This window comes from Polypterus senegalus, chromosome 10 (genome assembly GCF_016835505.1).
Source record: "Polypterus senegalus isolate Bchr_013 chromosome 10, ASM1683550v1, whole genome shotgun sequence".
Classification (NCBI taxonomy): domain Eukaryota; kingdom Metazoa; phylum Chordata; class Cladistia; order Polypteriformes; family Polypteridae; genus Polypterus; species Polypterus senegalus.
The window spans coordinates 33,820,604-33,845,305 of NC_053163.1; the positions used below are offsets into that span (position 1 = coordinate 33,820,604).

The 24,702-nt window shown below is 41.7% G+C and overlaps 1 protein-coding gene across 2 annotated transcripts in view; it reads left to right on the forward strand.

Annotated features, from left to right (window-relative positions):
• The window catches only part of fam234b (family with sequence similarity 234 member B), a 76,649-nt gene that overhangs the window by 20,435 nt on the left and 31,512 nt on the right, over window positions 1-24,702 (forward strand). For both annotated transcript variants that reach the window (XM_039765678.1, XM_039765679.1), the window contains exons 2-3: window positions 6,343-6,762; window positions 10,337-10,450. In XM_039765678.1, coding sequence (XP_039621612.1) covers window positions 6,343-6,762; window positions 10,337-10,450 — 534 coding nt within the window. The remainder of the gene's footprint in view (window positions 1-6,342; window positions 6,763-10,336; window positions 10,451-24,702) is intronic.

Genomic DNA, 24,702 nt, shown 5'->3' on the forward strand with positions numbered 1-24,702 from the left:
AGCCAGAGTCGGGTGGAAGATGGACAAAACTTGCTGGGAGGAGTGTAGTTGGAAGAAAAGAGCGCGAGAGAGAGAAAGGAAGAGAAAGAAAGAAGGGACTGTATATTTCGGACCCAGAAAATTCTGTGCCTGCAGTCTTAGCAGCACTCACAGAATTTCAAAAGCTCTCTGGTCTCAGAATTAATCTGAATAAAAGTGTACTCTTTCCAGTGAACTCTCAAGCATATAATATTAGATTAGACACCCTACCTTTTATCATTGCAGAACAGTTTAAATACCTCGGGGTAAACATCACAAGTAAACATAAAGCTCTTTATCAACAAAATTTCGTCATCTGCATGGAAAAAATTAAACAAGACTTGCATAGATGGTCAACCCTTCATCTCACACTAGCTGGAAGAATTAACACTGTTAAGATGAATATTCTTCCTAAGCTTCTTTTTTATTTTTAAAAATTCCAATATACATCAAAAAATAATTTTTTAACCAATTAGATTCAATAATAACCTCATTTATTTGGAACTCAAAACATCCACGTATCTAAAGAACGACCCTACAAAGACAAAAGGCAGAAGGTGGCATGGCTCTACCCAACTTTCAGTTTTATTACTGGGCAGCAAACATACAAGCTATAAAAACCTGGACACAAATAGATGAACATACACAGGCCTGGTCCGCAATAGAAGTAAAATCTTGCAGTACTTTTTTATATTCCTTGCTCTGCGCTCCAATAAACGCACGTTATCAGCAATACACTAATAACCCAATTGTGCTCGACTCAGTTAGAATCTGGAACCAATGTAGAAAGTATTTTAAGACGGAGAAGCTTCTATCTGTGGCTCCTCTGCAAGAGAACCACCTCTTTCAACCCTCACAAACATATGCAGTTTTTAATATCTGGAAAAAATTTGGAATTAACTTGCTTAGAGACCTTTATATAGACAACGTCTTTGCATCCTATGAACAAATACATTCCAAATTTAACATTCCAGCTACAAATTTCTTTCACTATCTTCAAATCAGGAACTTTGTTAAACAGAACCTTCCAGATTTTCCTCATCTTGCACCCTCATCAACGCTGGAAAAAATATTGCTCAATTTTAAGGAATTCGACTCCATCTCTACAATATATAAAATCATTTTACAGTCCCTTCCTTTCAAAGATCCAAGAGGACACTGGGAAAAAGATCTCTCAATTAATATATCAGAAAAGGAGTGGAAAGTAGCAATGCAGAGAATTCACTCGAGCTCCATATGCGCAAAGCATACAATTATACAACTCAAAATTATATATCGAGCACATCTGTCTCGACTAAAACTCTCCAAAATGTTTCCAGGGCAAGATCCAACCTGCGAACGTTGCAACCAAGTCCCAGCCTCACTGGGTCACATGTTCTGGGCCTGCACCAAATTAACATTATTCTGGACAAACATTTTTAATTACCTTCAGACAGCCTTGGACTCACAATCCCTCCTAACCCATTAACAGCTGTGTTTGGGGTTCTTCCAGAGGGGCTTAAAGTGGAGAAAGACAAACTAATTGTGATTGCATTCACTACACTCTTGGCACGCAGACTCATTCTGATAAACTGGAAGAACACAAACTCTCCTCTTTAAGTCAGTGGGAAACCGATGTGTTATATTATTTGAAATTGGAAAAATCAAATACTCAGTTAGAGGATCCGTACAGACTTTTTTCAAAACATGGCAGGATCTAATCAGTAATATTTTAAAATAAGTTTATAAAGCACAGAGAATTTATTAATTTAGGTATGTTTACAAGCCTTAAATTTTACGCTGTTTGGCTTGCTCTCTCTCTCAGGGTGGGGATCGATCTGTTCTTAACATAATTCTTCTTTTGTAAAAACTTGATTGTTTGGTATGAATTGTAATAAAATTAATAATAATAATAAAAAAAAGGGACTGAGCTTATTTGTTGGTGATTTGTGCACTGTGTGCTAAAAAGGGCAAAGGAATAAAAAGTGTGCTGCTTTTTCACTCGTGAGGTCTGCCTGTCTGTGTCCGGGTTCAGGGAGCGGTACGGCCCTGTTATTTTTCCACAGATGTTCCTTCATATTGAACAAACAAGAATGTAACTGTATGCATTGCAATCGACCCTTGTTTTACTTGTCATGGCCATCTGCAGTTTGTCCCAACGTAAATAGTCAATTACTTCCTACAGTATTTCCACCTTTTTCAGCATCCAATTAGCTCTCCGCCAGCAACAACATTTATTGCTATAGCCTACTTTGATACACAGGCTGTGTAGCTCAAATCATGTGAGCCTGCAACTTGTGTGATGTTTGGGAAGGTGAAGGAAAACCTGAGCAGCTCCCTATCACAACATTTGTACAAAGCTGCAATACTCCTCAGTGAATCATTCACAGGAATCTCCCTACCACTTTTCCAACTCCTCAACATTATCATAGGGATCTGGAGCCTGTCCCAACAGCACTGGGCATGTGCACTCCACAGAGCTCATTTTTAAAATTGCCAGTTCATGTAACGAGCTTGACGGGGCTAATGACAATGCGTGTGAATTTTTTTAATTTCAAATAAGTTAGGAAGTTTATCACGGTTGCAGTGTATCTTTAAAAGACTCTGTGATGAAGTGGACTAGGGGTCTGTGGCTGTGCAGTGTGGCAGCACAGATCCCATGAGTACAGGTGCGCAGCCACAGAGGTCTGAATGTGTGAATTTTCTAACAAGGGGTCTGAGAGCAAGTGAGCAAAAAGGAAATTGAGGAAGTAAGCTGTTTGAAAAAGATCGACAAGAGGAAGAGTAATTGGAGAAATAATTGAATGTTAGCTGGTGCAGGTGGCTGACGGAGCAGAATGAGAGGCAAACAGGATCCCTGCAGCAGGATCGATCGAGGGCTTCAGAGACTCTGCAGATGTCAAGAGGTGGTGGCAGGTTGAGGGAGTTTTTTGTGGTCCACGTTCACCGGTGTCTCAGCCCTGCTATTCTGCCCAAAGGAGAGAAGAGAAAGAGGAGATCAAATGTTTGTCAAACCAGAAACAAGCCAAAACCATAAAGACCAGACTATAAACGGCAAAGCCTAATCGTAAACCAGAAATCAAAATCGGAGAAAGAAATGGTAGAATTGGGAACCAGAAAGTAGAGTAAAAATATGTGTTTCGCTTAATGAGGTTTTTTTCCCAATCATTGTTACCAAATGAACTTTTGAGGCGGATTTAAAGGGTCGTGCTGATGATTCAAGTTGCAGTATTGTGCTACGTAACTTCAATAGGAATTCAGAGCTGTGTGCCAGTAATGGGAATAATAACCTAGTGGCGCCCGATTATAAAGTAAAATAATGTCGCGGCACAGTGAATATTAATCGTTACTTTCAGTAAACATATACATTACATTCAACAGTTTTAGAACACCTCAGTTTTTCCATTTTGTCTTCAAATTTAATAAGTTGAAATGCAATGAATGACGTAAAGTAAAGCAGATAAACTGCCACAGGTTTAAATTTAAAATTTTGGTTAGCAAAAACTGAAAAAAAGGAAATTTCCAAATATTACAAATTGTCCTTCTTCGGGGACCAACTAATAGGTTACAACATACAGATGTTCTGCAGTAATTCAAGTAAATGAAGCCTCGTAAGTTGAATCAATTTGCACAAGTATCCCAACTTCTGTTGATTACTTAAAACCCCTCTGTCTGTCATAAAGTTGAGTTTGAGCAGACTGTGTTACTACACCCTCTGATGTACTACTTGGGCAATATTCCAGTGATATTGGCAAGAACATTGCAATTCACAAATGAAATGAGACCAAGCATCATTACCCTTTGAAGTGTAGGCCTTTCATTTCGAGAAATTGCAAAAAAGTGTCAGTGAGTCCAGTGGTGTCCTACACAAACCAAAAGCCATTGGAAACTGGAAAGAAACTCTGATTGGAAGAGATCTGGCAGAGGCAAAGTCACAAGCCAATCAGAAGACAAGTTTCAAAGCTTGTGTGGAAGCACAACAGCTTCAAGCACAGCTTAGCAGTGCAGGTCAAAAAAAGCAAGTCTCAGTTTCGACTGTGAAGAAGAGACTTTGTCCAGTCTGAAGTAGTCCACAGCTGGTATTTCAAGGCCTTATTTTGTCCTTTAAGAAATGGCCTTCTTATTGCCACTCACCTTGTCAAATCTACAGCGCACAGTCTTCCAGTTTCCTGGTGCCTTTAGTACACCTCTGTGCTCACTGACACTTGGATTTTTTTTTGCAATTTCTCTAAATGAAAGGCCTAAAATTGTAAGGGTAATAATGCTCTGCTCTAAAATTTTTCACTGATAATGTAACTGCGGAGAACCCACATAGAAGATGCTTGTGAAAAAGCAGCCTAAATTCACACATTGTACTAAAAATATCTTAAAAAAATTCTTAAAGTGCACAATTCATAACACCTGCTTAGTATTCCTAGCGATGGGTGAGCAGGCTGAGGTGAAGCAGACAGAGAGAGAAACCCTGTGGAACAAATTTAAAGGCAATTCTAACTCTGTTTTCCTTGACAGTAATACATTATTTACTATGGTTTATTGGATTTTAGCTTCCTGACAAAACACTGAGTTGTTTTTCTTTTTTTGAATGATTATTATTATTTACTAGGGAGCTCTGCCCCCTGCTCGCTTCGCTTGCCCACCCCTGCGTTTGGTTTACCGGATATACAATTTAAAGAGATTGTTATTTTCTTGGGAATTGTTACATATGCATTATTTTCACTTTTACTTTAAAAACTTTTGTGAAAACAATACTTTATTTCCGGCCCCGTGCGTGGTTACATTTCTTTCTTGCCATATGTGTAATGCTGCTCGCGTTATGAAGGGGGGTGCGGCTGAACGCACGCTAAGGATATGCCATCGGATCATCTTCTGTCTTTTTGCTTGAGCTGCGTGTTTTGCTTGTCGCATGTCATTGTTTTAAGAGCTGGGAGCACGTGATGCTTGTCCGCCAAAAGCAATCCAACAACTGCTAGGTTAGATGTCTGTGGACTTGTTTTAAATGATGGCTCACTGCCTTGTCTCGCGTGATGTTGTAAAAACAATAATTGTCCTTTATTTCCGGCCCCGGGTGTGGTTAAATCTCTGTCTTGCAGGACTTCTAACGCTGCTTGCTGCAGCTGCTTGCTGCCCTTCGATCTTTTAAAGCCTGTACAGCCGCTGTCCTTTTGCAGCTGCTGCTCACGCTGTGATCGCTTCTCCATGATCATAAATATACACCTGACCGAATTGTGTGTTCTTTGAAATTAAACTTGTCGTTGCTTTAACTTTTGCGGGACCACAGATTCTCATTGCGTATGTTCCATTATTGTGTAAATCTACGTTTTGTGCATTAAATGTTGCGAATGCGAAAAGACTTTGTTTTCTGCTCTTTGCCTTTTATTTCTGACCTTGCTTTGTCCTGCTATTTTTTCAATTACACCTGTTCCTGATGATTTATTTTCTTTTGTTTGCGCTAATGCAATCTTTTATTCGTCGACGTTTCATTTTTAGCGTATTGTCCTTTATACTGTTTATATGCACTGAGAGCCGCTGTATCTGTGTGTATCTTACACTACTCGCGGGTCTTTTATTTGTCTTCCGTGATCTTAACGTGAAGATCACGACTTTAGTCATTCCCTTCCACAGGATTTTTTTTCTTATAATAGAGAGATTTATTGAAGATTTTGCATGTGATTGACCCATTTTTGGGATTACTTTGTTTTTGAATAAAACTGCACTGTGCCGTTTTGTTGGCACCAGTTTTGTTGTGTTGTTATTGCCCTAGCCACCCCGGTCCTGACTATTGATGTCCAGCTACTGCATGCCACTGGCCATCGCAGACTCCAGTATTGTTGTTTCAAGTTCAGCAATAAAGTGTGTCTAGAAGGACTTTTCTGAGTGTTCTGTGTGCAACGCTGAACTCCGACACACGACCATACATAAGAAAATCTCCAGTAGTTGAAGTAATGGTGGTGTGTCCGATGCTTTATCTGCTACTCTCTGACAGCAACCTAATTACTCTTTGTCACACTCTTTAAAACGCCACATTTGATCATTTAATTTAATGGAAACAAATGAATTTTTTTGAAAAAAAATATGCAAATTTGCAAATTCTAGAAAGATAGAACACAACATCTCTGAGGCAAGAGCAATAACCACTTTTTTTCGTCATGCTGTCCATTTTGTATCTTTTAATGAAGCTGTAATCAAATAAGCTACATATTTAGAAAAATGCATCCGTACATACTCTATAGTTTTACCCAAATTCAATGGTATTACCATCTTCATATACATATTTGATTTTCTTAATGCAAGATAATAATAATGGTTTACAAATTCACTGATTCTGTCTTTTTCCTGTCATATTAGGAAAGAAAACCCATGACTTGGGAGAGTATGACCCTTTGACCCAAGCTGACAGTGATGAAAGTGAAGATGAATTGGTGCTGAACTACTCCAAGAATGGCTTCACACAGAATGGTGCTGTGACCAGTGAGCCCCGATCCACCGCGGTGAGTTCTGGCCATCGCCCAGCAGCAGGTTTAACGGAAGAAGTGCACAAACAGCAGTCACAGAGATGGACCTTGGAAGAAAAGCATGAAGTGGAGCCGGTCTCTGACTCAAACACCAAGGCCCAAACTGGAGTAGTGCCTGTTCTGCGCACCGCGGCTTTCTTACTGACTGTCTTGACGTGCACATTGCTGGTGCTGTTGTGCGCTTTTCTCATACCCTGCAGACCGGATGCATTTTGGCCAGCACAATGGAACAAAAGCTTTGAACAGCCAGGCGGTTAGTTATTTTTATGTCTTTTACTATTCCTTTTCCTGTTATGGTACAGAGTTTTTTTTTTTCCATGCCTTATATTAATTTGTTGTATTTTAGTAATTTCTGTACTTACTATTATTTCTGTCTATAATTTTTTTAGTTTTTTCCTGTAACTTTAAATGTGTGGCTATTCTATGTGCTTTGTGAATGGAGCCCCAGGAGGCAGGGCCACCCTGCCATTACTGCTGCTGGATCCTCCTTTGGGCTTTTTATTCAATCAGGAATGAGAGACTCCGTTGTTAGTACTGTTATTTCTTTAATGTAGTGTATTTTTTTTTATTTTCTTGCTTTGTTTTCTTGGATTCAGATTGTGTATTGGGACTTGTTTGCTGTGGATTGTGTTTTTGGTGAATCCTTTTGCCGTTTTTTTTGCTCTGTTCTCATGTTTTCAATATATTCTATTTTTTGTATATTAATCTCTCTGGGTTTATTGTTTGGGATTGTTTTTCAAGGCCAAGTTTTCACAGTTTTAACTCCCTTGTAATGCATTTTTGAAAATTCTGGAAGTTTTAGTCCTTTTTTTTTTTTAACTTTCCAAGCCGTCTTTACATTTTAAGGCCTCTTAGACTGGAAGCCACCACTCGTCTGGTGTCAAGCTGGTCTGAAGTGAACCTTTGCTGGGCTGGCCAGCTTTATGGAGTTTTCCAGGAGGTCTCAATATTCTTTCATCTTGTTTAGAACTTCAAAGCACAAAATTTGTATTAATTTATTCTCTCATTTTCAGTGTACTCTGTTTTTTTTTATGGGGGACACAAAGTCAACTTTTCATGTTGGACTGACCAGACCACCACATTCTTAGATAATTTAGTAGATTCCTTCTGGGTAACTCCTAGACACTTCCAGTCTAGTTGAAAGATATAATATTTCCAGCAAGTCCATAATCTGCTCCTATTTTTGCCCACTTTTGACTGTGCCTTTATATTTTTTACTCTTATTATAAACCAGGAACCAGATATCTGTAGTGATTGTACAATGTCAGTTGGTTCTGGGACATCCCTCCCCAGTATGAAGAGTAGTAGAAATTCTGCCATCTGCACCACCTGCCTCAGGTACCTCTGGTACCATTTCAGCAAATTGAAACTGATGGGTCACCTAACAAAAGTTGTTTCTGAATGAGAACGTCAATCTCTTGAGTGCTTCATGTGTTTTTTCCATCGTTTCTGCCATATGTGTTTTATATTTTGTTTCTCTTGGTCTTGCAGTGGTCTCCTTTGCTTTGGGCTTGTGTTGATTTCCTTTCTTCATCACATTTTTCTTATGGCATGTCCTGCTTGGCTTGTTGATGTTCTACTCTTCCAATGTACATTACCTTACAGGGGGGATCTTGTGGTGGTTTCTGCGTGATGTCAAGAATGTGATTGTTTAAAATGCATCCAGAACATAAGTAATGAACCCAACCAGCCAGAAGCTTACTCTTCTTTTTCTTGTTTGTTTGTGCCATCCTTCTCACTGAGGGATGCTTTTCCTATCCATGGGATCCAGCCACTGCAGCCACTTCCATGTTTTACTTCTTCAAAGTCAACTTGTATTGTAGAGCAGTGACTGTACGGTCCGTATAAAGCCATCTGCCTTTTTGAGATAGCAATTATCTTGTTTGTTTTTCTTTTCATTTCCCAGTAGGGTAACAAGTATGTGATCTTTTCTGGTTGTTTTATCCTATTTTTGTTTTTTCTTTCTTCTCAGTGCCTACAAACAGCCCACAAGTACCTTTCATGACTATTTTTGTCTGTGCAGCTAGCCAGTCCTCATTTCTTCTTAACATCTTTCTTTGTGCATTTGGCCAAATCCAAATCGATCTATAGCTGCCTTTTTTTTGCTCTTCAGGCAACACGTATGCATTTATTCTGCCAGTCACTTACAGTAGCTGCCTTGTTTTCATTCTTCATCTACACGTTGCTCCCAGCAGGCTGTGTTTATTATCTGTGTCGCTTACTTCGCTGATTGAGCAGCAGCTCGGAAAACAATTTTTAATTGTGGTTCGGAACTTGGCCCCGTTTAAGATTATGGGACCTACAGTATACTCCTTCCCCATTTTATATGTCAAGGTCTGCTGTTCAGAGTTGCCCCTCATTTCTCTGACACTGACTTCAGGTTTCTCCTTTTCAAATGTGGGTGATTTTCTGATCAAGACCCCTTTTATTGTACTTCTAGTGCCTATACAGTACAAAGGTATTCAGACGCTTGCAAGTTTTCAGATTTTATTGTTATACAACATTCAGTCTCATTGAATTTTAATTTGGCTTTTTTGACACTGATCAGCAGAAAAAGACTTGTTAATGGCAAAGTGGTCTGAATTAATAACAAATCTAAAACACAAAATAATTGATCTCTTAAGTATTCACACTCTTTAATCATCACTGGTGCAGCCACCCGTGGTTAGAAATCCCATAATTAGTTGAATGGGGTTTCAATTGAATGCAGTGTAAGTGCACCTCATCTGGAGGGTTCAACTTGCTCTGAGTCATGATGGGGGGCCAACCTACACAATGAAGACAAAAATACCAAAATCGGAAATACTTCTGTTGCAGGCACTTTGGATTGGAGATTCTCAGTTTGTATTTAAGTTGTGCATGTGAATATTTGTCAAGCTACTAGAAAGCTACATGACATTTGAAGCAAAGCATCAGTAGTTTGTTACCATAATTAGTGCTAACTGTGAAATGGTAAACCAGCAATATAATAAAAGCCCAGCCCAGTAGGTTGACATCTGTTATGGGTTATAGCGTCTAGAAGAGGATTGAAGATTATGGAGGTCCTGACGCACTTCGTGAGGAAGAGTCTCTTCCAGATCACCTGACTTTCTGTAGACAAGGAGTAGTTCAGATGGTTTTAAGAAACTTCTTCCATAGCTTAGGAATACGAATTGAGAAGCAGCATCCATATTTAGACGATCTAGTAAGAAGAAATACAGTTAATGGGCAGACCAAAGCATAACATCAGACCGGACATCTGGAGAGTTCAGAGATTGCAGTTAATCTGGAATGAAGCCACAGAGTGAACTTTGGAGATAAGAAGCAGAGTAAGCAACTTTATAATAAAACACTAAGATCTGCATATGCAGTCCCTCAGAGCAATCTGATTGGTCAGCCTGGCTTTGGTGATTCAGACGAACAGGAAGTACAAATGTGAAACGCATGAAGAGGAGTAAAGGTACAAACTGAGAGAGTCTCCATCAAAGATGGACAGTATAAAAAACGGACAGTAGGTGGGACAGGCGCCTCAAAAATAATGACAAGAGTCTGAGAAGCAGGCTTGATGGAGAAGCACCGGTTTAGAGACGTTCACACCTGCAAATACCGAGAAAGGGCATTGAAAGTACATGTAGGGCAAGAGATAACAAATAATTAGAAATGATTCTGTTATCTTGGACAGGCACCATGGCTAGTAGGTTATATTTCTGTAATTAGATTACTCACAATAGTGCACAGACAAAACACAGAACAGCCATTTCATAGTTGTATTGTTTTTTTAGTCATTTTATTTAGCTGTGATATATATATATATATATTTTTTAAACAAACTTTCTTTTGTTCTGCAGAGGTTGCACTGCCTCCATTAGAAATATGGGATGTAGACAACAACAGCATCCCTGATGTCCTCATTTCCATGTCCCTGCCAATCAACGAGAGCAATGGGAGAGACGAAAATTCAGGTAATGCGCTCTAATTGTGTGTCAGTACTGCTTGAGTCTTGTGGGCAGGCGGTGTGGTGTGGTGTGGTGTGGTGGTTAAGGTGTTAGACTTCAAAACCTGCGCTTATGGGTTCAAATCCCACTAGTGACAACTGTGTGACCCCAAGGAAGTCACATGACCTGCCTGCGTTCCAGTCAGGGAAAAAAAAAACCCAAATGTAACCAGTTATATCATAATTGTGGTACGTCACCTTGGATAAAAGCATCAGCCAATTGAGCAAATGTAAATTGTGTCTGCACACTGCTTAACATATCACTCCACTGATTTTTCCTGACGGTCGATGTAAAGGTCCAAGTACCTTCCCCTAAACAGCTAAGATGTGTTACAGTCATTGTTTACCATTGTACATAAAGTAAGTAATATATGCTGCATTTCATTTATTATTGTTCAGTATCAGACATCGGTCAGTTTAGTTTGACACTCCAATAACGAGCGGCTGATGTGCCTTCTGTCCTGTGCTGTTTTGTAGGTGAATGACACAGGTTAGAAAGGCGTGTGTTGCTTATATATATATATTTTTTTAATCGTTTGAGAAAAATATCATTTAAAAAAACACATTTTGAAAAATAAAAATAAATTAACAAACAATGAAGACTTACTAATGGGCTTATGCTGTTTACTGAAGTGCCTTGTTATATACAGTGTTTTTTCGTTTTTCCGTCTTTAGCCAATATATAAAGGTTCTTAGCCACATAAAGCTGTCCATGTGAGAAACAGGCCGTGTCCAAATTGATTCCAGCAATTCAATGATAGTCCAAACGCTCCAAGCGTCAAGTTGATAATAACAGACATATAAGACCACATCACCAATTAGGCACTTCCAGCTTAAATTGCTTTACAATCAATTAAACATAAATTTTTTAGCTATATAAATAAATGTTATTTATTGTGTGTCAAAATCTTATATTTGATGAGTTAAATTAGTTTTTTGATTATGAACGTATTAAAAAAAAAAAAAAATCCTATTTCTTTTTTACAAAAAAATTGTAACACCAACATGTTAGCTACAATGTTGCGAAACAAATGACATTTAGTTCATTAATGAATAAGCAAAAATCGCAAAGAGAGCCGCTGAATCCACAAAATAAATATAGGATGTTTATGGTAGATAAAAATAAAATTGCTTACTTATATATAATAGCTTATTTTAATCAAAATATAATCGCGGAATACGTTCAAAGTAGTGTAACAACGATGGAAAAAGCGAAGCCTTTTTTAAGGTTTTCTGACAGATTAATTTTTGTTTTGTGGTCTAGTAATAAGTTTTTACATGCAGAATTTTAGACGATGTAAAAAAAGTCAAATTAATATTATTATTAGGTTGATTTAATTCCATTACCTCTACAACATTGTTACAATAAGAATAATGCAAAATGAAAATATAGTTAACAAACACAAACATTAAACGACAAGCAAATAATAATACGGATTTTTCATGATAAAACTGTCGGTTGCTTTTACGGAACACACCAGAAACGTTCCGAGCGTCAACTGGATGATAGCATACATACAAGACTGCAAGATTGTTACAATCTGCTTTATATATAAAGATATATGTAATGACTCGAGTCACAAAGACAGAATGAGTCTCAATAATAGTTGGCATGCCAACCCGGCCAACTCTATTTAATTTCAAAAGCAAGTGGTGCTCAAACATAAAGAATGTTCGCAGTCACCTCCAGTTTGCTGTCTGGTGGTCATTCTGAGTGTCAACTGGATGATAACATGCATACAAGACCACAAGAGCTCCCCCCACCCTACCCAGATGGGGGTGGGTTACGGTTGATTTCACCCTACAGTATTTTTAGTCAACCAATGTGTGTTTGTGTGTGTGTGTGTGTGTGTGTGTGTGTGTGTGTGTATAAATGATCAGCTGTTACATCACATTAGCAATGTGCAGCTGAGCTGGGTGGGGGAGAGAAGGTGATAAAGATGGGATTTAAAAAAAACAAAACATTTACGGGCTAATTTTGAGGTAAAACCTCAGCATGCTAAAAAGAGAACAATGCCTCTTGTGAAGAGTACACCTTGCATAACCATTTGTAATTATTTTATCCACCAAGGGATATATAATATTGATTGTTCACGCACATTACACAAAATCCAAAGCAGCGGCTGATGGGGTGGTTTGTGCATCAAATCGCAGACCAAAACTCAGAATCATTTTTAGAAATTTGAATTAAGTGGCTTCCAACTCCTCAAGCACCGTAGAGTTCTGTGGTTATAATTTATTTACTGGAAAATCTGCTTAAATGAGATTGAAATTATAAACATACGAAAATGGTACAAATACCCCAAGCTGATGAAGTGGCAGAGTGTTGTTGTGCTGATTGAAATATGCTCAGAAATAATAAAATATCCACCCATCCTCTTCCGCCTTTTCTGAGATCAGGTTGCGGGGGCAGCAGCTTGAGCAGAGATGCCCAGACTTCCCTCTCTCTGGCCACTTCTGCTAGTTCTTCCGGGGGGAATCCTGAGGTGTTCCCAGGCCAGCCAAGAGACATAGTCCCTCCAGCGTGTCCTGGGTCTTCCCTTGGGCCTCCTCCCGGTTAGACAAGCCCAGAATACCTCACCAGGGTGGCGTCCAGGAGGCATCCTGATCAGATGTCTGAGCCACTACAGCTGACTCCTCTCGATGAGGAGGAGCAGTGGCTTTACTCTGAGCTCCTCCCAGATGAGCGAGCTTCTCACCTTATCTTTAAGAGAGAGCCCAGACACCCTGCGGAGGAAACTCATTTCAGCCGCTTGTATTCGCGATCTCGTTCTTTCATCACTACCCACAGTTCACGACCATAGATCGACCAATAAATGGAGAGCTCTGCCTTTCAGCTCCGCTCCTTTTCCACCATGACAGACCAATGCAGAGCCTGCATTACTGCGGACGCCGCACCGATCCGCCTGTCAATCTCGCGTTCCGTTGTTCCCTCACTCGTGATAAAACCCCGAGATACTTGAACTCCACCACTTGGGGCAGATTCTCGCTCCCATCCCTGAGAGGGCACTCCACCCTTTTCCGGCTGAGGACCATGGTCTCGGATTTGGAGGTGCTGATTCCCATCCCAGCTGCTTCACACTCACCTGTGAACCGATCCAGTGAGAGCTGAAAATCACAGCCTGATGAAGCAAACAGGACAATGTCATCTGCAAAAAGCAGCGACCTAATCTTGAGCCCACCAAACCAGACACCCGCAATGCCCTGGCTGAGCCTAGAAATTCTGTCCATAAAAGTTACGAACAGAATCTGTGACAAAGGACAGCCCTGGTGGAGTCCAACTCTCACCAGAAACGGGTTCGACTTACTGCCGGCAATGCGGACCAAGCTCTGACACCAGTTGTATAGGAACCGAACAGCCCTTATCAGGGGGTCTGGTACACCATACTCCCGGAGCACCCCCCACAGAATTCCCTGAGGGACACAGTCCAATGCCTTTTCCAAGTCAACAAAACACATGTAGACTGGTTGGGCAAACTCCCATGCACTCTCCAGGACCCTGCTAAGGGTGTAGAGCTGGTCCACTGTTCCGCGACTAGGACGAAAACCACACTGTTCCTCCTGAATCTGAGGTTCAACTATCTGATGGACCCTCCTCTCCAGGACCCCCGAATAGACTTTTCCAGGGAGGCTGAGGAGTGTGATCCCTCTATAGTTGAAATACACCCTCCGGTCCTCCTTCTTAAAGAGGGGGACCCCCACCCAGGTCTGCCAATCCAGAGGCACTGTCCCCGATGTCCATGTGATGTTGCAGAGGCATGTCAACCAAGACAGTCTGCAACATCCAGAGCCTTGAGGAACTCCGGCCGCATCTCATCCACCCCTGGGGCCCTGCCACCAAGGAGTTTTTTGACCACCTCGGTGACCTCAGTCTTCAAGATGGGAGAGCCCACCTCCAAATCCCCAGGCTCTGCTTCCTCATTGGAAGGCATGTTAGTGGGATTGAGGAGGTCTTCAAAGTACTCCACCGACCCACAATGTCCTAAGTCGAGGTTGGCAGTGCACCATCCCCACCATACACAGTGATGACACTGCACCCGCTTCCGCCTCCTGAGACGCCGAATGGTGGACCAGAATCTCCTCGAAGCCATCTATAAGTCATTCTCCATGGCCTCCCCAAACTCCTCCCACGACTGAATTTTTGCATCAGTTACCACCAAAGCTGCATTCCGCTTGACCTGCTGGTACCTATCAGCTGCCTCCAGAGACCCACAGGACAAAAAAGTCCTGTAGAACTCCTTCTTCAGCTTGACAGCATCCCTTACCGCCGGTGTCCACCAACGGGTTTTGGGATTGCCGCCACGACAGGCACCGACCACCTTACGGGCACAGCTCTGGTCAGCTGCCTCAACAATAGAGGCACAGAACATGGCCCATTTGGACTCAATGTCCCCCACCTCCCTCAGGACGTAGTCAAAGTTCTGCCAGAGGTGGGAGTTGAAGCTACTCTGGAGACTCTGCCAGAAGTTCCCAGCAGACCCTCACAACATCTTTGGGCCGCCAAAAACTCCCCCTAAACCAACCATCGAAGCCAACTCACCACCAGGTGGTGATCAGTTGACAGCTCCGCCCCTCTCTTCGCCCGAGTGTCCAAGACATCTGGCAACAAGTCTGACGACACGACCACGAAGTCGATCATCGAACTGAGGCCTAGGGTGTTCTGATGCCTGGTGCATATATGGACACCCCAGTGCCTGAACATGGTGTTCGTTATGGACAATCCATGATGAGCACAGAAGTCCAATAACAAAATACCACTCGGGTTCAGATCGTGGGGGCCATTCCTCCCAATCATGCCCTTCCAGGTCTCACTGTCATTGCCCACGTGAGCATTGAAGTCTCCCAGCAGAACAAGGCAGTCCCCACCAGGTGTGCCCTCTAGCACCCCCTCCAGACAATCCATAAAGGGTGGGTACTCCAGACTGCTGTTTGGCGCATACCTGCAAACAGTTAGGACCCAAAGGCAGAGGGAGGCTACCTTCTCGTCTACTGGGGTGAAGCCCAATGAACAGGCTCCAAGTTGGGGGGCAATAAGTATGCCCACACCCTTTCGGCGCATCTCACCGGAGGCAACTCCAAAGTGGTAGAGAGTCCACACTGTGCGTCAAGGTGAGCCCGACTATATCCAGCCGGAACCTCTTGACCTCACACACTAGCTCAGGCTCCTTCCCCTTCAGAGAGGTGACATTCCATGTCCCAAGAGCCAGCTTCTGTAGCCGAGGATTGGACCACCAAGGACCCTGCCTTCGGCCACCACTTGACTCGCACTACACCCAACCTGCTTGGCCTTTCCTACAGTTGGTGAGGCCATGGGAAGGGGGACTCACGTTGCCTCTTCGGGCTGTGCCCGGCCAAGCCCCATGGGTGCAGGCCTGGCCACCAGGCGTTCGCCATCGAGCCTCCACACGTCCAGCAAGGGAAAATGTCATCCAAAGATTTTCTTTCGTCATAGGTGGTTTTCTAAAACCGCTTTTTGTCTCGTCCCTCACCTAGGACCAGTTTGCCAACACAGCTCCTAGGATCATTGGGACACGTAAACCCCTCCACCACGATAAGGTGGATGCTCAAGGAGGAGATAATAATAATAAAATATGCAGGAGAGAAATTAACTGAGTTTTACACAAACGCAAGTGTCTTCTGAAATACTGATTTGTTATATTGTTTCACTTTACTGTATATTTGTAATTTCTAATATAATTGATATAATGTCATTTACGGAATTAACCAAGCCATTGTAACTCCCCAAACTTCCAGCAGTGTAATGACTGATAAGAACTTCTGTTAAGTGCTCTGGCCATGTGTGATGGGGACTCACAGAGTTGACCAGACGTGTGAGAGACATTGTCTTGTGCCTTATGCTTGCTGGGATAGGCTCCAGCCCCCTGCAACTGTGCTCAGGATTAGGTGGGCTTTAAAAACAGTATTGTGTGGTGTCTGCAATGCGTAAATTAATGTGCAACTTTCTCTCCTGCCTGTTCTGTTATTCTGTCTAATTACCTGGGGTTACAGAAGTTAAAGAAAGGGATTTGAGGCTGTTATGGTCTGCGTAATGAAGAATCTAAAAGGGAAAACCGGGTCACTTTAGGACCCTGCCATGACATAGCAATGTAAAATGTGGGTTTGTGTTCTTTTACCATTAGACACTTGGGTAAATACCAAGAATAACTCCTGTCGTGTAGTCAGTGCTGCCAGAAAAGGCACTGGCTTGTACTTAAGTTAGAAAATGTTTGGATGGAGAGATGGACCTGAGCAGACCCCGAGTACTTTGGAGTCTGTTGTGAGCTCAATGCAGCTATTCTGCAGATATCACAGGTGCTTTAGATAGTGAATGAATGTTTGTTCCTATCGTCATATTAGAAGTGCTCTAAAAGTGTTTGTGATGAGGAGTCCACAGTTGAGTCTGTGGGCATCAGTACGGTGTGGCGATGTGTCCCACTCTCGCCTGTTAGAAATGTGAATCAGCCCAGTGTACAGCCATCAGTCTGCTCTCTTTCCAGTCTGGTGCACATTAGAATGGAACATGTACTCCACGTGATACCGAGAAACTGTCCAGTAAGCATTGTACTTTAACATGTATGTATGGTTTTATGTCTGATTCCCAGTACTATGCACTGCATTTGCACTGTTTGTGGCTTTATTTGGAATTCCCAGTACAACAGCTCTCATTTACGTAATTGAGTCCTCAAAGTGTCGACACATTGATGTTCAACCTCATGCTGTGTTTTTATCCGTCAGGACAGCTGCGCCTTTCCTGTGTTTTTAATTAGTTCAAATGCTGTTTAGCTGCAGGTCGATAACTTTGGTACTTTACAATAATAATCTGCAGACAGTATTGTCCAATCAGTTCATTCTTAATGCTTACATCATTTTTTTCCCCTTCCATTTATTTCCAGAGAAGTGACTTTTTTGTATGCTATGAGTTAACTTACCTAAAGCAGCAGGGGAAGGCCGTGCTAAGTGAGCTGTTCGCTTGCCCTCGCTCTGTCCGGTGTTTCACTTGCATTGGGCATCTGAGCGGCTATCAGACGAGTAAAAGAGGAAAATATACAAAACTAGGGGGCTTTGCTCCCTGCTCGCTTCACTTGCCAGCCCCCCCCCACCCCGCCAGCATGCGCTACGCGTCAGCCACTTCGCATCTCTGCTGCTTGTGTTGTGAAAGGAGACGTGGTCGTTCCTCCGACACCCCCTCTTAAACGGTGATACAATAAGAAACAAATAGTTATTTATTTATTTATTTTTTTACTTCCTCTTTGCTCAATTAGCTGCTGGCTTGCTGCTGCTGTTCCACGTGATCTGCATCTCACGTGGCGCACTTCTGTCATATCACCTATGTCCATATATTCGATCTGTTTTCATTTTTACCTTTTCGTCAATATCCCATTGAATTTTGATTGCGTGTTTGGAATTATATCGTGACAACGCAACGTATGCCTGTGAGTGATTATCGTTTCTTTCTCTCTACAAGAAATGTGTCTGACAATAGCATTCATGCAAATGAGAAATGATTTCTCTCGCGGGATTTCACTTTCACCAAACAACAAATCTTTTAATTATCATGGATACGCCTCTTCATTGGGAAGAAACACTACTTTCCCTGTAGACGATCTACAAGTCTCCGACTTAAAGTTTAAATCCAAACAATATATTCGATCTCTTTTTGCTGTTTCATTATTTCACAGAGTAATCATTTCCGTTTGTTTGCACTAATGTGATCTTTACTATCCTTTTTTTGAGACTTTTGAATTTTCCTACTTCCATTATCTCTAACCTGCTCTGCATGTGTACTGCGCCAACGTTTTTGAATTCTTTACAACGTTCTACTTTGTCATCTACTCTTTGCCCTTTATTTCCGGTCCCGTGTGTGGTTAAATCTCTTGGCACAAAGACTCATCTCGCGGGACGTGAAAGTATCTCTCTGAGAAAATCGTGTCTTGTCTCCTTCCAACCTTCCAAGATTTTTTTTCTTTTTTAATAACAGATAGAGATATACAATCTCAACCAGGTGCTCTCGAATAAAATTGAAACAGTAAACGCATTCCTAGTTGAAGTTCCACAGAATATTTCTCTTTTTTTAACATGGATGAGTTCTCAAATTCACTGATGGCTTTCAATGGGAGATTTTCAAATTTTGGAACTTCATACAGCACAATCTGTTTGAGGTAATGCAATGAAAATTGAACTGCCTTGACAAATTTCTTTGAAGAATAAGTGTGCTGCATCTCAACCAATTGGTCCACAGGGGTCGAGTTGCTTCATGCTTACAGACAGACAGACAGACAGGCGTGGGCTTTCGCAATAAGTGCTTCTCCCATAATATGCAAACACACCTAAAAATGTCGTCTTTGGGTGGTGTATTCCTTTATGTAAAGATGTTAAATATATTATTGTTTGTGGTTTATCTTTTCATTGCTATGCTGATGACACTCATCTTTACCTCAGGACTACTCCAACCTCATCTACTGCTCCTCTGCCAATATCTACATTGACTATCTGCCTGGAGGAGATAGAGGCGTGGATGAGGTTCAGTTTTCTTCAGCTAAACAGATCCAAAACAGAAGCCATCTTAGTTGGTATATCACACCATCTCCGCTCTTCTACCATCACCAGTATCACTTTTCGCTGACCAAAACATTCCCCTTTCCACATCTGTCACCAATTTGGGTGTTAAAATGGACCCTCAACTCACCTTTGACGCCCACATTAAACACCTTTCTGTAAGTCTTCCTTCTACCACCTCAAGAATATCGCTAAACTCCGACCAACTCTCACCCTGGAAGATGCAGAGAAGCTCGTCCATGCGTTTGTCTCCTCCAGGCTGGATTACTGTAATGCGCTCCTCCTCGGGATTCCTGGCAAGAGTATTCAGAGACTCCAGTATATTCAGAATTGCGCTGCCAGGATCCTGATTAAGGTTCGAAAGCACAATCCTATCACCCCAATCCTGAAAACCCTGCACTGGTGGCTCCCTGTTCCACTCAGAATTGAGTTCAAGGTCGTTCTCCTCACCCATCAGTGCATCTATGGACATGCCCCCCTTTACTTACAGGAACTCCTTACCCCTCGGACCTCCTCATGCACTCTCCGCTCTGTACACACTAACACTCTCCAAGTCCCTAGAACCAAGCTTTGCATTATGGGTGATAGGGCTTTTTCATCTGTGGCGCCGAGACCGAGGCCCTCCCTGACTACCTGAGAGCCCCACAGTCGACTGGTGTTTTTAAACGGAATCTAAAAACTCGTCTTTTTAGAAAGATATTTTGTTAAAGTATAAATAGAGTTTCTTGTTTTATTATTTTTATTTTTACACTGTAGCACTTTGAGATTTCTATAATATGAAGTGCAATATAAATAAAATGTATTCTTATTACTACTTGTTCTGAGTCTGTACACAGTGAAGAGTGCCATACAAAAAGAAGTCCAGTTGAACTAAACTCGCAAAAATACTGTTAACATATATATAGCATTGTCAAACCTCAGTAATTCTGCGGTGGGTTGGCACCCTGCCCAGGGTTGGTTCCTGCCTTGTGCCCTGTGTTGGCTGGCATTGGCTCCAGCAGACCCCCGTGACCCTGTATTCGGATTCAGCGGGTTAGAAAATGGATGGATGGAAACCTCAGTAATTCTTGGTTCTTAGAGTCAGCAGAAGGTAGAAGCAACCCTGGATGGGATACCAGTCTGTTGCCTAACTCTCACACAAGTCTATGTTCATGCTCAGATGAGCAAAACTGAGAGGTGCCAGTGGCTAACTAGCAGCTTCTGCTCTCCGCCAGGTCTCTTTGTCTGTTTGCATTCCGTTTGCACATTTGCCCCACGGCTATGATTTTTTTTTGTTCTCCTTGTTGTTCCAGTTTTTCTTCCTACATCTTAACATTTGTATGTGGTTAGTTTGTGAGTGTAAATGGGCCAGGGGTGATTGTTTAAGACTACTCTGTGTGTGTGTGTGTGTGTGTGTATGAGGAGTACCCCATATGCTATGCATACAGTGCTGACAGAATCAATTCTGTCTTTTGTGATTCTAAATTAAGAGCAGTCAGGTTGATGGATAGATGGATATTTCTGATTCCTAACCCCTGCCCAGTGCTGCTAATAGACACCAACTTTCTGTGATGTTGTACTGAAATATACACTTACTGGTCACTTTATTAGGTACACCTGTTCAACTGCTTGTTAACACAAATATCTAATCAGCCAATCACATGGCAGCAACTCAGTGAATTTTGGCCTGCAGACACTGTCAAGACAACCTGCTAAAGTTCAAACTGAGCATCAGAATGGAGAAGAAAAGTGATTTAAGTGACTTTGAACCTGGCTAGGTGGTTGGTGCCAGACGGACTGATCAGAGTATTTCAGAAACTCTGATGTACTGGAATTTTCACGCACAAGCATCTCTAGGGATTACAGAGATGGTTCAAAAAGGGAAAATATCCAGTGAGGGACAGCTCTCTGGGCAGAAATGCCTTGTTGATGCCAGAGGACAAAGGAGAATAGCCAGACTGGTTCGAACTGATACAAAGGCAACAGTAACACAAATAACCACTCATTACAACTGAGGTGTCCAGAAGTGCATCTCTGAATGCACAACATGTCGAACCTTGAAGTATTTGGACTACAGCAGCAGGAGACCACACTGGGTGCCACGCCTGTCTGCTAAGAATGAGGCTACAATTCACATGGGCTCACCAAAATTGGACAATAAAAGATTAAAAAAAACATTGCCTGGTCTTAAGAGTCTCCATTTCTGCTGCAACATTTTGATGGTAGGGTCAGAATTTGGCATCAACATCATGAAAGCATGGATCCATTCTGCCTTGTATCGACAGTTCAGGCTGGTGGTGTAATGGTGTGGGGGATATTTTCTTGGCGCACTTTGGGCCCCTTAGTACCAACTGAGCATCGCTTAAATGCCACAGCCTACCTGAGTATTGTTGCTGACCATGTCCATCCCTTTATGACCACAGTGTCTCCATGTTCTGATGGCTACTTCCAGCAGGATAACGCAGCACATCACAAAGCTCAGATCAACTCAGACTGGTTTCTTGAGCATGGCAATGAGTTCACCGTATTCAAGTGGCCTCCACAGTCAGCATATCTCAATCCAATAGAGCGCCTTTAAGATGTGCTAGAACAGGAGATTTACATCATGGATGTGCAGCCGACAAATCAGCAGCTACTGTGTGATACTATCAAGTGAATATGGAGTAAACCCTCGAGGAATGCTTCCAGCTCCTTGTTGAATCTATGCCATGAAGAATTACAGCAGCTCTGAAGGCAAACGGAATCCATTAGGTGTACCTAATAAAGTGGCCGGTGAGTATATTGGTTTGGAAACAGTCAGTGAATATTTTTATTGATGCCAACGGTTTTTTTTTTTTATTTACTTCAGTAGCTTGTTTGCATCTCTGTACTTTTGATACTATTCGTCCCATACCAATACAATGTCTTCCACTTCAGTTTCAACCCAATAGAGTTATTCCTTGTGATTAGGGGTGCAGGACCCCTCCATGAATGGGAAAATCTGTGAAGGTGCCCATGATTACTGTATATGTTAAGTTTATTACACTAAATAAGATGCAAAAAGTTGCAAGAAATGCAAGACAGAAGATCACTGTCCAAGCAAATCACAAGTGTGAGGCTGGCTGCCGAGACAAGGATGTGTGGTGTTCTCCAGATAAGTTCAGCAGTCCTTTAGTGAACTGTAACTTTTTACAAAATTTAACTTAATATAATAAAGTTGTTTTGTATATTAATGGTAAAACATGACAAAAAATATTGCTATTACAAATACAAATGATCTGCAACAGAATGCTAAGCACAAAATAATCAATGGTAAACGCTCACAACACCCTCCAGTTCCACAGACGCAGATAACAGTGGTGTAGTTATAAATGAAATCCCTTGTGAAAAGCCTCCAGAAAGATCCAGTATGTTAAGTTTTTTCCTACTGTGATGCTGGTGTATGTGAAGATTTGTAGAAGTTGGGAGTCCTCGCAGACATTTTCCAACCCAGAGGAAATCACATGAAGAGGCGGGCACCTGCCCAATGATGCAGTACTCCTGGGGTTGCTGGGATTTGCAGTCCATTTCAGTAACACTGCCACAGCATCACCTGTGGTTAACCGCAATAGATTTCAAAACCCGCAGCAAACTTTAATTTAAAAGTCCTACTTCCTTCTGCTTCCAAATGTTTAATATATTTAATATATCTGCTATCTGTGGTTATCGCTGACCATAAAATGATCTGATCTTAGTAAACCAAATGTACATTTTTTCTTTTCGTGACATAAGGGTTTCATCCATCCATTGTTGTTAACCACTTGTGCAAATGGGACAGCGTAGTTGATAAATATGGAGAAAAAATACTTTATATTACTCATTTTATTGGTAACTATATAATGTGTATACAAACAAGCAATGTGGCCAAATGTGTTGGTATCCCTCCATGAAACAAGATAAACCCACAATTGTCTCTGAAATAACGAATCTGAAGAAAATACTTTTCATCCATTTGTTTATTCTGTATTTAACAAAAATCAGACTTTGCTTTAAAGTTTTGCTTCAACTGAATATTTCAAAATATAATACAAATGATAATGGCCTGGTTGAAAATGATGGGACCCTTAACCTAACATTTTCTTGCCCAACTTTTAGACGCAATCACTGCAAACAAGCAATTCTTGGAGCTCTCGATGAGACCTCTGCACCTGTCCACAGGTCTTTTGGCTCACTCGTCCTGATCGAAATGCTCCAGCTGTGTCAGGTTTGAAAAAGACCTTCTCCAGACTGCATGTGTTGGCTCTTTCCATAGATGTTTGATAGGCTTCAAATCAGGGCTCAGAGAAGACCACTTCTGAATACTCCAATGTTTTCTTCTTATCCACTCTTGGTTGCTTTTAGCTCTGTGTTTTGGTTCATTATCCTCTTAGAGGACCCCTTGACCTGTGACTGAGACAGAGCTTTCTGACACTGGGCAGTACATTTCATGTTAGAATGCCTTTAAAGTCTTGAGATTTCATCATTTCCTGCACAGACTCAAGGCACTACCATGCCAAATACAGCAACGTGGCCTTGTGTTTCACAGTAGGTATGGTGTTCTTTTGTTTGAAAGCTTCAGGTTTTTCATCTGTGGACAAAGAGCTGATTATCGGTCAAAAGAACATTCTCCCAGAAACATTGTGGCTTGTCAATATGCATTTTAGCAAATTCCAGTCTGGCTTTTTTATGTGAAGTCCTTGTGGATCTTCTACCATTGAGCCCACAGTCACTCAAAAAGTGGCAGATGGTGTGATCAGACACTGGACTTTGATCTTAGAGTTCAGGTCAGTTGTATCTCCTTAATATTTACATTTTAAAGTTGTCCTTGGGTTTTTGTCTACCATTCTCACTATCTTTTGGCCTATTCTGGGGTCAATTTTTCCTTTGCGACTACGTCCAGGGATGTTGGCTACAATCTCTTGTTCTTGTTGTTGTTCTTCTTCCTCCAGCTACTCCTGTTAGGGGTTGCCACAGCGGATCATCTTCTTCCATATCTTTCTGTCCTCTGCATCTTGTTCTGCTGCCCCCATCACCTATATGTCCTCTCTCACCACATCCATAAACCTTCTCTTAGGCCTTCCACTTTTTCTCTTGCCTGGCAGCTCTATCATTCGCATCATTCTCCCAATATACTCGGCATCTCTCCTCTGCACATGTCCAAACCAACGCAATCTTGTCTTTTTGACTTTGTCTCCCAGCCGTCCAACTTGAGCTACAACCCATGGGCTGTTGGCTACAATCCCATCAGGATCATCAAACTGCTTGAAGATGTTCTTCTAGCCTTTACCTTTAATTGTCTTTGTGATCTCCATAGACAACTCTCTCATTTGCTTTATCTGGTCCAATGACTGATTGCATGATTGGTGACATATGTGATGCTAATTAAAGAAAACAGCTAGTTTGAAAAATCACTCAAGTCCAAATATTTATGAAGTTTTCCATTAGTATCAACAAATGTGTCCGGGCCATTGTAGAATCTATACTAATAAAAGGCAAAGCCCTGGTTGACTGACTCACTAATTCTCCAACTTCCCGTGTAGGTTGAAGGCTGAAATTTGGCAGGCTCATCCCTTACAGCTTACTTACAAAAGTTAGGCAGGTTTCATTTCGAAATTCTACGCGTAATGGTCATAACTGGAACCTACTTTCGTCCATATATACGGCTATAGCCTGCAGCTCAATCGCCAT